General features: G+C 37.9%; 1 protein-coding gene across 1 annotated transcript; it reads right to left on the reverse strand.

The window, feature by feature from the left end:
• Positions 1-2,436: 2,436 nt before the first annotated feature.
• On the reverse strand, positions 2,437-6,053 carry SNAI2 (snail family transcriptional repressor 2). Its single transcript, XM_019527072.1, has 3 exons — positions 5,749-6,053; positions 4,567-5,112; positions 2,437-3,628 (listed from the first exon to the last, which is right to left on the reverse strand). The coding sequence occupies exons 1-3, from the start codon at positions 5,825-5,827 to the stop codon at positions 3,447-3,449; spliced, it is 807 nt and encodes a 268-aa protein (XP_019382617.1). The 5' UTR covers positions 5,828-6,053; the 3' UTR covers positions 2,437-3,446.
• Positions 6,054-14,981: the final 8,928 nt, after the last annotated feature.

Genomic DNA, 14,981 nt, shown 5'->3' on the forward strand with positions numbered 1-14,981 from the left:
CCTCTCCAGTGTAGAAAGATATTAACAAACTAGGGCAGTTGAGAAAAGAGCAACTAATACACTGTGAAAGCTAGGAGACTGTCCTTCTAAAGAGGACTAAAAGCTAATTATTCACATCTGGGATCAGGATGTTTTGTAGGATATGGGATTATTTAAAAAAAGTATTAAGTGATTAAAACAACAATATTTCAGCTATTTTTTCTGTCCAGCTCAGTGAGGCCAATAGGTTGAATGTAAGCACTTCAAAGCAGAATTTAGTTCATGGAGCTCTGATTTGTTTATGCTAGTACAAAAGGTCATAATTTAGGTAATAAAGTAAAATTTTAAAAGAATATTTTAGATAAGAATATTATGCAAAAAATAACACTGAGATGTAGAATAATCTTCCAAGAAGAAGCAAATCTCTGTTGTTTGGAGTAGGATAGAATCTTAGAAATGTGTTACAAGGAACTATATCTCAGATACAATGATGATGTAGATGATCCACCTGGACTTTTTCACTTCTGTGTCTGTGACTACAGATGTTTCATGTATTCAAAGATAGTCTTTACTTGCATCAGTCTAGGACTATTTGTGCACAATTTAACACAGGCTATTTTAAAGAAGACAGAGTTTTAATTAAGATAGAGTTCTTGTTCCCACTGGAGGCTATGGTGACATTTTTACTTAATTCAGCAGAAGCAGGTCCTTATACAAATTAGTGTTTCTGTGGGCCTAAAGAATTGAGGGTGTGAATTAAAACAATGTAAAAATCCTATCTGAAGTGAGGTAACTGGAAATGAAAAACAGAACCAAACACTTCACCTGTGCAAATAGAAAATGAAGCTTCACAGAATCATTGTTTACTGCCAATGCTTTATTTTCAGACAGGTGAACTTTACTCTAAAAGGGAAAGCTGACTCGATCAAGTTGCTTTTGCAAACCCTAAGCACTTTAAAGTGAATAACGTATAAGTGTAAATCAATAGAGTAACTGCATGGTACTTTTCAAGGGTATTTGATGCCTTTGCAGATTCAATTCAGAAAGCTACCTTACAAATTCTCACTCATCCTTGTTGCAATTAATTTTTGAATGTGTGTACCTTGATGCTCATCCTTTGTACACTATATAGTTATCTCCTGTATAAATAAATAGTGACCAGTGATACTGAATGGAGATGGCATAGTGCTTTTAACACTAAGGCTTTTGCAGAAGAGCAGTATGTAGACTACGAAAAACTTCATCCAAGTCAGTCTTGTTTAAATGACAGCTGACTGCCTCAGGGGTGGGGGAATTAAACATCTTATATGGAGTATGTATTTAGAAATGAAATTCAAATGTAATAGTCAAATATTCATTTAAATTTTGTACTGGAGAAGCTACTTATGATATGGATAAGGTGACAAAGGCAGGTTTGAGCAATTGGTACTTTCTTGCTCAAGGCATCTGCCACTTACCTACACCCCAAATCTTCTCTGCTTGGTCTGACAGCATAATTTTACTTCTTTTCATTCTTCTTAGCATTACAGAATAGGTGTCATAACTCTTTAAATTAGATCTCAGATAGTATTTGTTTTGCCTATTTATTTTATCAAATGCAGTTTAGTGTTATTTCATATTTTTTAGTTAAGAAGAAATGATACTTGCTTGTGTCATGCCTTTTGTCACTTTCACGAAAGAAAATTCTGGAAATCTCTGTCAAACTAAGAAAAAAATCACTCCTATCTGCAACTAGCTGTTGGCTGGTCTGAATAATGATTTCAAATATAGTAGTTCAGGGCTTCTTTGACACTTCCTTTTTGAATGTGTTCCCATCAAACATACATTGGATATAGCTATAGAGGTAAAACATTAAGGTGACATTTTTGGCATTTACTATACACTCACTTAAACAATTATTAAAACATTGCTTTGATTTGATTTCAATTTGTAAATAGAAATTTATGTGTGATGACTACATCATGCACGTGTGATTATTCTTGCAAAGGACATCCTCCAAACTCAACTGAACACATGAAATACTCCAGTTGATGTAAATGGATTTGGTGTAAAAGCCTGAAGAATGGCTTCCTCAGCATATAATGAAATGGAGAGTCAAAAAAGCCTGTAGTAATCCTATTGTAATAGGAGCATTTTCACCTTCAAAATGCAATAAAGCAAAATACTTCTTTTAACATGATGATTCTGCAAAGCAGTATTGGAAAATATTGTCATGTGAGGATGAAAATTGTCTAATGGCATTTGTAAAGTAGAATCTTTAAATGTTTTGTGAAAAAATACCAGGATTGTTTTTATTATTAACACCAGCACTTCTTAGCTAGTAATTCATGTTTGAATATTGATTTCCATCTTCTTTTTTAATGAAGAAACACTCCCTGTCTTTGTACATTCCATGCTGTTACTAACCTAAATAGACATTTTGAGAAACTAAATGGAGATTAGAACAAACAACAGAGATCTTACTCAAAAATGTTTATTGTAAAAAAGTGGCTAGAAAACAACATAACAAATTTCACTTCACGCTATCTTCAAGTTATCTATAGACGCAGCCATAGATAACATTTTGCTTTCATTCATAACACATTCAATCATATAAAAATAAAAATATTTACATTATGTCCACATACTTTACAAAATCATTAATAAAAAAGGCACTTGGAGGGGAATTGCTGAACATATTGCATTTCCTTTGTGCATTTAAAAAAAATTAAAATTCATTGTGAAACTCCCATGTACCCCCTCTTTTGCACTTATTCCCGTTTAAAAAAAAGGTTAAAGTTTAGAGGAACTTTTCCATGTTAAAAGCTGGGTCAAGCATGCACCAGGAATGTTTGAAGCTACAGTCTGTTTTTAAAGGCACATGCGGTTTGATCATGACAGTTAATTTTTCATACATTCTTTTTTGTGTTCTCTTGCCTCTTCTTTTAATTATTCACTTTTAAAGCATTTCAGGTCATCAGTAAAGCCCTTGATTTTTAATAATAATGATAAAAGAACAACAACCAGTAATATTAGACATTTACTAAAGTAAACTTGGAATACTTTTTAAGGCACCTGAGATAGATGGTGTCTGGCAAAATGTAGTTGGGATAGGTTTTTAAATTATTATTACAGTTTCTTTTCAAATACTGTTCTTTGGTTGAAACGGCTTGGCAGGAATGTACTGTTAACTCTTTGTAGTAAGACTACATGCATTTGGCTTCATGTTTAAAGAAAGTAGACAATGCTTCTTCCTTATGATCTGTTCGAAATGTCATGCATGATTATTAGCATTTCAAAATTCATACGTTCAGTGACTGAAAAGAAATACTTAAGCTCATTTGTACTGACATTTTAAGTTCTTCCACTATTTTTTTTTGTTTGCTTTTGGTTGGGAAGTTGAAGAGAAAAAGCTTTGGATTTCCATTTATCATTTGGAATAGGAGTGGAGAAACTCATTGAGTCCAGGTAAACATTGACTGCATGACTCAGTGTGCTACACAGCAGCCAGATTCCTCATGTTTGTGTAGAAGAGACATCCTAGAGAAAGTTTTGGAGCAATTTTTGCACTGGTATTTCTTCACATCCGAATGGGTCTGCAGATGAGCCCTCAGATTGGATCGGTCTGCGAATGCTCTGTTGCAGTGTGGACAGGAAAAAGGCTTCTCTCCTAGAAAAAAATTTAAAAAATTTAAACAACATTAATAGGAAGAAATGCCATTGGGTAGAGGTACACTTGCATTTTACCTTAGGAAGCAAAACTGATTTATTTCAAGAAGTGAAAAATGTCTCAATAAGCTGAGCAGACTGCAGCTATTACAGTCATGTAATTGCTGCCTGTCCTTAAAGATTTCAAACTTTCCACCAAATGTGGCTTGGTGCTGTCATGAAAGGCAAGCTGCTGACACTTTCTCTTTCAACAGGTGCAGCTAGTGCCTTTAGGTTGGGCTCCTCCCAATATTTTCAAACGTTCCCTCTGTTCATGTAACTTATCCTATGTTACGCCCAGAGCTGCATAAATGACTTAGGATAGGGGCTAGGAGAGGAAAGGCAGCAAACAACTGTTCAAACACAACACTGCCCAGTGTTACACCTAAGACGTGTTTTATCTTAACAGAAAAACTCTGGTAATGATTTGACCCTGTCTGTTTAAGGAATTTATGAAGACAGCAACATTGGTATTTACTGACTGCTGGGAGCAGTTTCCAAGAACTGACACTCACATGTAAAAGTTTGTTTTTTCTAACTGATTCTAGCATTAAAGCAAGCCTTTCCCACAGACAGGACTTTGGCTTCTCCAAAGCCTGAGCATGATGCTAAAATCACGTAGATTTAACTTTCAGCTGGTGTAAATCAGCAAAATTGATGTCAGTGGTGCTTACTGGATTTACACTAGCTGAAGATCTGGCCCACAAAGGCAAGATCCGGTGACAAAAAAGAACGAGTTTTGTCCTTTAACTATGCTTTTCCAAGAGCCAGGAAATTACTGTATTAATCCTGATCACATTTAGGGATACCAATATTTACTCAAGACGAAAGTAAAAAAATGAATACTAAACTGCATTCGCAAGTTTAAAAAAATGCTATATTTCTCATAGTTTTTCTTACCAGTGTGAGTTCTAATGTGTCCTTGAAGTAGCCAGGGTCTAGAGAAAGCCTTGCCACAGATCTTGCAGACACAAGGTAGCGTGTGGGTCCTGATGTGCATCTTAAGGGCTCCCAAGCTGACGTACTCCTTGTCACAGTACTTACAGCTGAATGATTTCCTAGACTGGGCATCACAGTGCAGCTGCTTATGTTTGGCCAACCCCGAGAAAGTTGAATAGGTCTTGTTGCATAAACTGCACTGAAACTTTTCAGCTTCAATTGCATGTGGATCTGAAAGCTTTGACTGGATTCTCTCTTCTTCATCGCTAATGGGACTTTCGGAACCACTGTGATCCTTGGATGAGGTGTCAGAGGGTGGAGGTGGGCTAACTCTTCCCAAGGATGAGGGGTATCCAGAGAGAGGAGAGAGGTCATTGGGTAATGGGGATGGCAGAAGCCCAGTTGTAGTCCAGACAGTAATGGGATTGTAAGCTACTGAGCTCAGGATCTCTGGTTGTGGTATTATAGGCACTGGATAGCTCTCATATAAGTATGGGGAGATTATCACTGAAGAAAAAGAAAGAAAAAAGTATTAAAATACCTGGAAAAATATAATAAAAGACAATAAAACAAATGGGTTAAAAATTGCGTAAGTCTAAAAATATGAACACAGTTCAATCATGCGTAGACAGGATTGTATTAGTAAAAATATACCTATACATATATATGGGTTATTTATAAATATATATTAATATGCAAATTATACATATAAATTATACAATAGATACATCATATATATGTCTGCAAAGTTGCATGCATGTATATGTGCATAAAGAGCATTTAAACAGAAATATGGTTTAAAGTCTATTCAGGGCAATAGGCTTTTTCTAAATTAATGTAGCCTAACACATTCAGCAGTGAAACTTTCAAACTGATCATTAGAATAGTATAAATCCCCATTTGAAACATACACAGAACAGGAAAAACATAAATCCAAAGAAGATAACTAAATAAAAATTGGTGAGCAAATTTTTAAAGTTGTTCTTGTTTTAGTCTGACCTCTTTCCTAAAAATCAGTCATTCTAGCCAAAGAGAAAAAGCTAGGAATGAACCAGATGAGGTATGAAAATTACTCTTACACTGTCAGGGACTAAGAACCACTTCAGTTTTAATTTTCACTTATATACAATTTAATTGTATTACCTGTATGTGTGTCCAGTTCACTGTAATTGGGCTTCTTGGATGAATTGAAATGTTTCTTGACCAAGAAAGATCGTGGCATTTTGAATGCAGGATTTCTCCTTCTTTCAGAATCGCCTTTCACTTTGGAATAACGGTCCCCAGATCGTGTGCAGCACACAGAATCACTGCTAGCACATTGGTCCCTATAGCATTGTCTACTCTGCTCAGTCCATGCAGTGAAATTGTGTAGTGGCAGTGCAGAGGCTCCTTGAAAAGTGCTGTAAATACCCACTAGTCAGGTGCAGGTGGGAAGGGCCCTGGTTTTCCTTTCATCCAATCACTTATGAATTTGCTAGAGCACTTTTACAAACTCAGCCTGTTTTGCTGGGAGGGTTTTTGTGCTCTCTGCAGGAAAGCTCCAATCCTGCTAGATTTGGTTCAGGTTTCAGCTCCTCCCACTGGGCCAGCTGTGAACAGAGGAAGACTCTGTTGTCAACGTGAATTATTCTGGTACAAAGTGGGTGTATGTTGTTCTTCAGAATTTCTGTCTAGAAAAATGCATTGGTTAAAGGACTTTAAATAAGGGGGTCAATTCAGCTGCATTTTTTCTTTTTGAACAGGGAGCTAGAGAAGTCTTGTGCACTGAAACTGCTCTGAAAAATGTCTGGTTCCCAGATGTTTGATAAAGCAAATACAATGGAACAAACTGTTCATTAAGGGCAGAAGGAGGGGGGACAATACAAGATAACAAGTTAGCTTGCAATGATAATGAGAGACTTTGGATAACTTGTGCCTGCTATGTTTGGAAACTGCACTTTGAAAAGTTTTAGTTGGGAAATGCTGTAAACTAACAGAGTATTTGACCTCCACCTTGTGAGTAATAGCTGCCAGGAATGGATAGTATATAGAAGCAGCAGCAGCAGCAAATGGAAACGCAGTATTTCAGAACAGAACTCTGAGTTTTAAAAAACCAATAGATTCTGCATCATATTCTTAACGATAGGAATACCTTTTTTTAATTTCCAACATCTTCAGGTTGAAAGAACTGGACATTGCCTTCCTTGTGGAGACTGATATCATGTCACTCCTTTAACTATCCCAGCAAAACCCTTTAACTGTTACCAGCAAAATCCTACTAATTATCTGAAGACACTGAAAAGATGCATATATAACAAGCAATAACAAACATGATAGTTAATATCCGTCCCTATTAGGAATATTTTCCCATTTGGATTTTTTCAGTAGCTTCATGTAAAGGTATAATCTTTGCTGTGCATTTTGTTCCAGATAAAAGATTCTAAGTCTTCTAAATGTCTCATAATTTGGCAATTACTTGACAAATAGATTTAGAAAATCTGCTGAGTTACATATATGTTTAAAATATAAAATAAATATGTAAAAAATCCTGGAAAAAAGTCTAGACTTCCTAGACAATTGAAGAGTTGAAAACCCTTTGAAACTGGATTGTTTTATAAATTTTATGGTTAATTTAAAATCTATCCTCTATAATTTTGCCAGAGAACGCAATATACACACATCCGGCTTAGTGGCTATCTATACACATCATACATGTATATTTATGTGTATGTGCATATGCATATATACCTATACACACATATGCATATGCATATACATATGTAGACACCAACACTTAGTTTTAAAAGGGAGGAGGGGTACAAGGAAGTTACATAGAGACCACCCCAGCCTTTTTTGCAACAGGTGTTGGAGTGGAGACATGAAAAAAATCCCTGTGGTTCTGTTAAGACTTGTAAGAGTAAAGTGCTTTGTCAAGCTGCATGATTTCTTAATCTCGGAGATGCCAAAACAAGTGCAGAGAAAAAGTTAGCTATTTTCAAGAACTGATTTAAAAGATTCAGCTGTTAACAGAGTTCAACTCCAGCGTCTATCAGGGAGAGAGAACACATGTATTCTGAACCTGTAGGGAACACATCTACTCTAAAGAGAAAAGGAAAAGAACGACACCAAAAAACAAGGAGAAATGTTCAGGTTTCCCTAGGACTTCACATAACTTATCTAATGTGGTTGGAAAAGGTTTCTGTGACTAGTTCAAGGCAGGAGTGTAGGTATAGGTTAAGATCTTGTATTTAGATGAGGCACAATGCCTTGTAATATAGACAAGCCATCACATTTCTTCCTCTGATTTTGTAGAAAATGAAAAATTCTTTTTTTTTTTTAAATTTTTTTTTTTTACAGAGACTATGAATACGATGGAAAAGCTCTCAGAAAATATTTTCAGCTGTGTTCTGTCTGAGACATTTGCTTGCCTTGTAAGAGTACTGCAGGAATATCTGGCATAGCTGATACAAAATATTATTTTAAGTATAACTGGCCCTTTATAGAAACTATGGTCCAGATCCTCAGCTCGTCTAAATTGGTGTAGCAGTATCAGAGTGAGTGAAGTGATGCAAATTTTCACCAGCTCAGAATCTGATCTAATATCGTTTAAAAAACCAGGGACTTGATTTACCACTGAATTATTCTAATTTTTAGTGGAGTTGCATCAGTTTAACAAAGGTTTAAAGCAGTATAAAAAGATCACATTGATATAAATCACAAAATGTTGACAAGATAGCTCAGTAACTGGACTCCTTGAATGACACTTTGATTGGGGGTAAGGCATGTTATTACATGGTTCTGAAAGGATAATAGCCCATGTACTACCTGAGTGAGGTCTGCTGTCAAAAAAAGGGAGAGTCTGCATGAGGATGGGGTGAGTCAGAGTAAACAGGTGTCCTGTATGTTTATAGCCAATATGGATGATGATAGGGCACTTGTAGACAGCCAGCATGGCTATGCAAGGAAGCTAAAGGAAATACAGAGGCTGAGCACAAGTCACAGCTAAGACAGAAACTTTCCTTTCATTGTGGAAGCTGGAGCCTCCAGTCTTCTGGACTGAGATAAGTGGTTTCTATGGGTCACACTGATTGGCTTTTCAATGGAAAGCGAAACATAATGCCCACTTCCATAAAATTAGGGTTAGATCTTCCCTTTAACATTTCAGAGTTAATGATTGCCTTAATTCTGTTTCATTGTTAAAAATTGTAGTTTTTGGAGACCTGAATGAAGTTACATGATTAATATATTGTCATTTTCACTGTGCTAACATTCCATTGCTTGCAGCTTTATATATTCTTTGCACAAACAAAAGATTTTGGCCAAGCATTTCAAAAATAGGAGCCTATGTTTGTTCTTACATCCATGTTTAGGCATAACTGGGCACATCTACACATGTGCCTGACTGTAGTTGTTACTGCTAAAGCAAGTATTAAATGACTGTGCAGTAATGGGAGTTACTGTGGCACATAGGTTGTTTCTGACCCTACTGCACAGTAGCTTCGGCATCATGGCTCGTGCCTGCCAACACAATGTTGCCATGTGGATGTGCCCACTGTGTGTCTAAATAAGAGTGTAGGAGCCTTACTTTAGGCTCCTGTTCTTGAAAATCTTGATCAGAGTCCTTTTATCCACTATGAACACATGAAGCACACATGCAAAACATTTTCACACTTAGCAGCTTGAGGAATTCTGGGATTCATGCATGGATGTCAAGCGTTCTGGGAACCAATGCAACCTTTTATACTTAATTTTTGCAAGTACATTACTGGCACTACCATATAAAAGAAACCTGGGGGGAAAAGCAACCTATGGCACAACTCCTTAGAAAGAGTTTATCTTCTTTCTAAGCATCAATTATTAGCAAGAGTATGGACTGGAAAATAATAATTAGCTGTGTGAAATATGACAGCAGCAACAAAACTAATCATTAAATTTTCAAAATAAACTGTTGGATGTCAATTCAGAGCTTCTGAAGGAAACTATTTTTTCTCTGATAACAGACCCAGTACTGCAAAATGCTGAACACTTCTCCAGGATCCTCAAATGTGACAAAAGTCAATATTGCATGGTATTAAGCAACTTCCCAGAAGCACTCAACAGTTCCTAGGATCAGGCCCTGTGATAGTACTGTAGCTTTTGATGCAGGTGCTATCCTCCATCACAAAGAAGGTTAAAAGTAACAGTAACTAACTGGTAAATTTGTTTTGATTGCATTTTATAAACCTTTTCAAACTCTTAGGAAAAATCTGAAACTGATATAAAAATATACAACATTGTGTAGCTGATAAGTCCTCTGTTAGCTGAAAATATGATCAGTTTTCAAAAGCCAGCTGAACTAGAGAGCATATCCATGGAACTTCATACGTAAACTCTTCCTTCATATTTTTCCTGTAGCCACAGCATTTATATTCTGGGAAAGAAAAGTGGTCTTGGAAGTAATAAATGTGAGGAGTGCCCAGCTGTTATCAGACTGTGAGAAATAATTCTAAGATTAGTAGAGCTATATTTATAGCTAAAGAAAATAGTTTTTAAAAAGCTCCAACACCTCAAGACATTTTTAGAAATACATTTTAAAGATAACTTTATTTTTCATTTGTGTGTTACATTATACTTCCAAGTTCTGGCCTGGTCTGTAGGCAGAACCTCAGCAGCACACAAAGCAGCATGTCAGTGAAGAATGTCGAAGTCAGTTTGAACTGTAGAAATTGAGGATGGATGCTATTCTAAACTGACTCCCAACCTCTTGAAGATGGCTTATCACTAACTGAAATTCTCTTAAGGCAATGTTTTCTATTACAAATGGATCTGAGCTGTCAAGTTCTGTTTCACAACATGACCCAAATGTTCAAAAGTGTTTAGAAACTTACCATTATAGAAATAAGACCATACTGCAAATTTTTAATCTAGGATTCCCTTGTTTAGAGCAGTTCAGATTTGTGCTTTCTGATGAGGGCTCTTCCAAAGATAGGGGCTGAACTATAAAACTCAGATTCAAGTCTCAGCTTTCAAAAGCTTCAAGAGGCTTTGAATCTGGGGTTTTGTTTCAAGCTTCCAATTTTTATATAACCCTCCCCAAAACAGTGATTGCTTAAAAGACACCTATCTTTCTTAATAAGATATGTTGTTAGTACTCTATTTATTCAGTTTGTAACAAGTAGTTCAAAAGGGACAGCTGCATTTATTTATTTACACCTGATTGACATTACTGACTTTAGATGGTATAAATTAGAGCACAATTTAATCCTTAATTAATAAAGCTAGCAAGAGTTCAGTTATCCTAAACTGTTGTTTTTACACAAAGATATTTTTAGCAGTTGACCAGATTCTGCTTTTATTCCCATTCATGCAAACCTGCAGGAACTCCCCTGGCTATAACGGAATTATTTCAGGTGTACCCAGATGTAACTGAGTTCAAATGCTAGCCCAATAACTTCAAATGCAGTCCATACCTGTAGGACTGTAACAAGTATTCATTAAACAAAGGGTACTACCTTGCAATTAAATTACACTAGGGAAAAGCAACACTTGATTTTTAATGATGTTCTAATTTGTAATTGGTATTGCTTAATAAGAGGAACAAAGGGTTTGAAAATGCTGACATTGTGTTTCACAGAATAAAGCAAACACTGAAATACAGTAAATATTTCATGGTTGGAAAGAGACATCTGCTGGACATAATTATAACAACCACCTCCTCTGTCTCACAGGCAACCTCTGTGCCAGTCCCACCACCCAGTGGTTAATGAATGAATCACATTTGTGTAGCATCACACATATAGAAAATTATATTATCATCTGGGGTCTAACTTGGTAGATAAGAGAACCTATTTTGTGAAATGTAGAATCCATTCACTCATTATTAATTTAAGAAATAGAACATGACTCAGTGCTGGAGATTAAAAGTCTGCTTGACTTTGGAAAAATGTGAATTCTGAGCTGCCTTGTGCTACCTTTTGTTGTCTGCTGAGAACTGCTTTCAAACAAGAATCACTGAATTATATTTCTCTCTTGGCTACACAATAAACCTGTGGTAATTTAAATTAAATAAACTAAATGCCCAGTGTGGGCTGTTTGAGAAGGTCTTTCTGCAGTGCGTTAGGCTTTGTCATCTGATTTTCCAGGCAGCAAACCCAGCAGAGTTTAATCCCTTCCTCTGCTCTGTCCACACATTCAACCTGTTAAGGGAAAGGCTTTGAAAAAAGAAAACATTCAGAAAATTAAAAAGTGTGCTGTTGGTAAGGATCATTAATTGGTTATTATTTAGACTACAGTAGCATCTAAGGCCGTGTGTAGACGAAATAAGGGGCATGTGTGTATGACACTTTAAAACGGGTTAAATGCTTTTGCATTGCTTTAATGGTGTTGGAGTTTATATGCATCGGCAGTGTACTGTGCAGTAATTCCAGCGGCTGTTGCAAATTCAGCCTCATTCATAATTCCCCATAGTGCTAGACTTACGAATTGCATGTAGGGATCCATTTCTAATTTTAGCTTATCCTCCAGCTGTGCGCCTCTTTAAATTATGTCCTAATACTTGGTTAAGATGCTGGAAAGGACTAACAGTCACTGTTCTCCTTCTCTCATATTCAGGATCAGAATTCAATCACATTTTTGGCTTGCTCTGTACTGTGTGGTGCTCCTGTATGTCACCTCCTGCAAACTTCCAGCAATAATGTTGCTTCTCTCATGGGTTTCTTATCAACAGCCTGTATTTGCCTGCTGGCCTCAGAATTGTTTTACTGGGAGTCAACAGCACCTGGCCATATTTCTGCAGGGCATTTAAAAGGGTTGCTGGGATTACATTGCAGTTGACTCCATGATCAACTGATGCATCTCCAGCAGAACTAGGGAAGTGATTCTTGCACTGTACCAAGGATTGGTGAGACCACAGCTGGAGTACTGTGTCCAGTTCTGGGTGCCACAGTTTAACAAGGGTGTGGTAAATCTTGAGAGAGTCCAGAGAAGAGCCACCCGAATGATCAGAGACTTGCATGACAAGCCATTTGAGGAAAGGCTGAGGGACCTGGGAATCTTCAGCCTGAAAAAGAGAAGTCTGAGAGGAGACTTCATAGCAGCTTACCGCTACATCTGGGGCACACATCAAGGGCTCAATGAACAACTGTTCACCAGGGCATCCTTGGGGAAAACCAGGAGTAATGGCCACAAACTCCTGGAAGACCATTTCAGGCTCAACATTAGGAAAAACTTCTTCACAACTAGGGTGTCCAGACTGTGGAATAAACTCCCTCCAGAGGTGGTGCAATTGCCAACCCTGGAAATCTTCAAGAGGAGACTGGATGGTCACCTTGCTGGGGTCACCTAGCTCCCAGTTGTCTTTCCTGCCTGGTGCGTGGGGGTGGGGAGTGGGGCTGGACCCGATGATCCCCTGGGGTCCCTTCCAGTCTCGCAATCTATGAATTTATGAGTCAGCTTTATGAGTTGAACTGGTTGTTGATCTAATAGCAAAGTTGAAAATAAAATAGTTGATTGGCTAGACACTTTCTCCTGCAAGGGCATGTAGACTGAGAAACAATGGATTAACTAGAATCACACAGTAGACATTGTCCTCTACACTGGAAGTCTCTACATTGTCTATCATTGCGTGTATGTTTTTCTTCTTGGATTAGCTGCAGCACTGGGACAGAACATAGTTCTGTTTCCCTTATGCCCTGCTTTGGTGTCCTTAGGAAGGCCTTTGTTACTTTCCACAGTACAAAAGGTCCAGTGCATCCAGTGCATCAATGCTTGGCTTGTCTGCTTCTTCCCTGCTTCCTGTAGCTTGGTCCTAGGTATTTCTTCTGCAATAGTCACTCTCTTTATTTGATCCTTTTCTTGGAAAGGCTAGCTGGCTTTGCTACTTGATGGTATTTGTATAGGGTTAGATCCTTGTCTCTCATCAATTTCTCTTTCCTCTAATTAGGGGATCTTTAATGTTTTCAAAGTTACATGTAGATGCCAGAGTTCTCAAATCTCAAACATAAGTAACTATAACTACAACAACAAAAGAAAAACAGAGTTTCATGATAGTCTTGTTCTGCTTGGGCCACAGTAAGCTCATAATAGCACTGGAGACTATTAGCTGTTCCAGTACTGATTTTTTGGCCCTGAAAAGATCTGTTTACATTGCTGTTGCTTTTGTGGCTGTGAGCTCAAAGATTGAAGTTTGGCTGCTGGAGTAATGACATTTGTTGTGCTTTCGCACTCAGCAGGGAAGACCATGAGCAGGTTGTCATCTTCTTCCAGCTTAATACTGTGCTTCCATCTGGTACCAAAACCCTCACACCCATCACATTGACACACAGATGAACACTGTCATGCAAGTAGTAGTAGTAAGCTGTTTCAGTACCTCAATCACTAGACCTTGCAAAAGTGCCTCACTCCTCAAATAAAAGATATGAGATTTACCCAAAGAACCTTGTCTGCCTCAATCCTCAAGCTGTTTTTCTAATGAGACTGTAAAGAGCTTCATTTATTCAACTTTTTTCCCCACATGCAACTCTTTGCAAAGATTTAGGAATAATTAGGGGCCTGGGAGGCAAGACTTACGAAGAAAGGTTAGCTTGGAGAAGGGAAGACTGATGGGGGAATTTGGTAACAGTCTTTAAATACTGAAGGATAATTATAAATAGAATGGAGAAGGGTTTTTCTCTGTGGCTGTAGGGGACAAAACTAGGACTAACAGCCTCAAGGTCCAGCAGGGGAAATTTAGGCTGGAGATTAGGAGGAATTTTCTGACTATTGGAGTGATCAGGCATTGGAACAGGATACCTAGAGAAGTTCTCCATGCTTAGAAACTTTTAAGTAGGTTAGACAGACACTTGCCTGGGATGGTTTAGACAGGGATGATCCTACCTTGAGCAGGGGGCTGGACTAGATTTCATAGACATTAGGGCTGGAAGGGACCTTGGAAGATCGAGTCCAGCCCCCTGCCCAAAGGGCAGGAAGTCAGCGGGGGTCATAGGATCCCAGCAAGATAAGCATCCAATTTACTCTTGAATGTGTTCAATGTAGGTGCCTGAACCTGCAGGCTGTTCCAGACCTTGGGGGCTTGGACAGTAAAGAAATTCTTTCTTATGTCTAGCCTGAAATGGTCTTGCAGTAGTTTATAACCTCATCATCCCTCGGGGCGCTCTGATGAACAAACGTTCCCCCAGATCCTGGTGGTCACCTGTGATAAACATATAGGTGGCCATCAAATCACCCCTGAGCCTGCAATTTTCTAGGCTAAAGAGCCCCATGGCTCTCAGCCTGTCATCGTAAGGTCTGTTTTCCTGACCTCTGATCATGTGCGTGGCTCTTCTCTGGACTCTCTCAAGCTTCTCCACATCCTTTTTGAATTGTGGAGCCCAAAACTGGACGCAGTACTCCAGCTGCGGCCTCACCAAGGCCGAGTACAA

This window comes from Gavialis gangeticus, unplaced genomic scaffold (genome assembly GCF_001723915.1).
Source record: "Gavialis gangeticus isolate Ggan-Ray unplaced genomic scaffold, GavGan_comp1, whole genome shotgun sequence".
NCBI lineage: Eukaryota > Metazoa > Chordata > Crocodylia > Gavialidae > Gavialis > Gavialis gangeticus.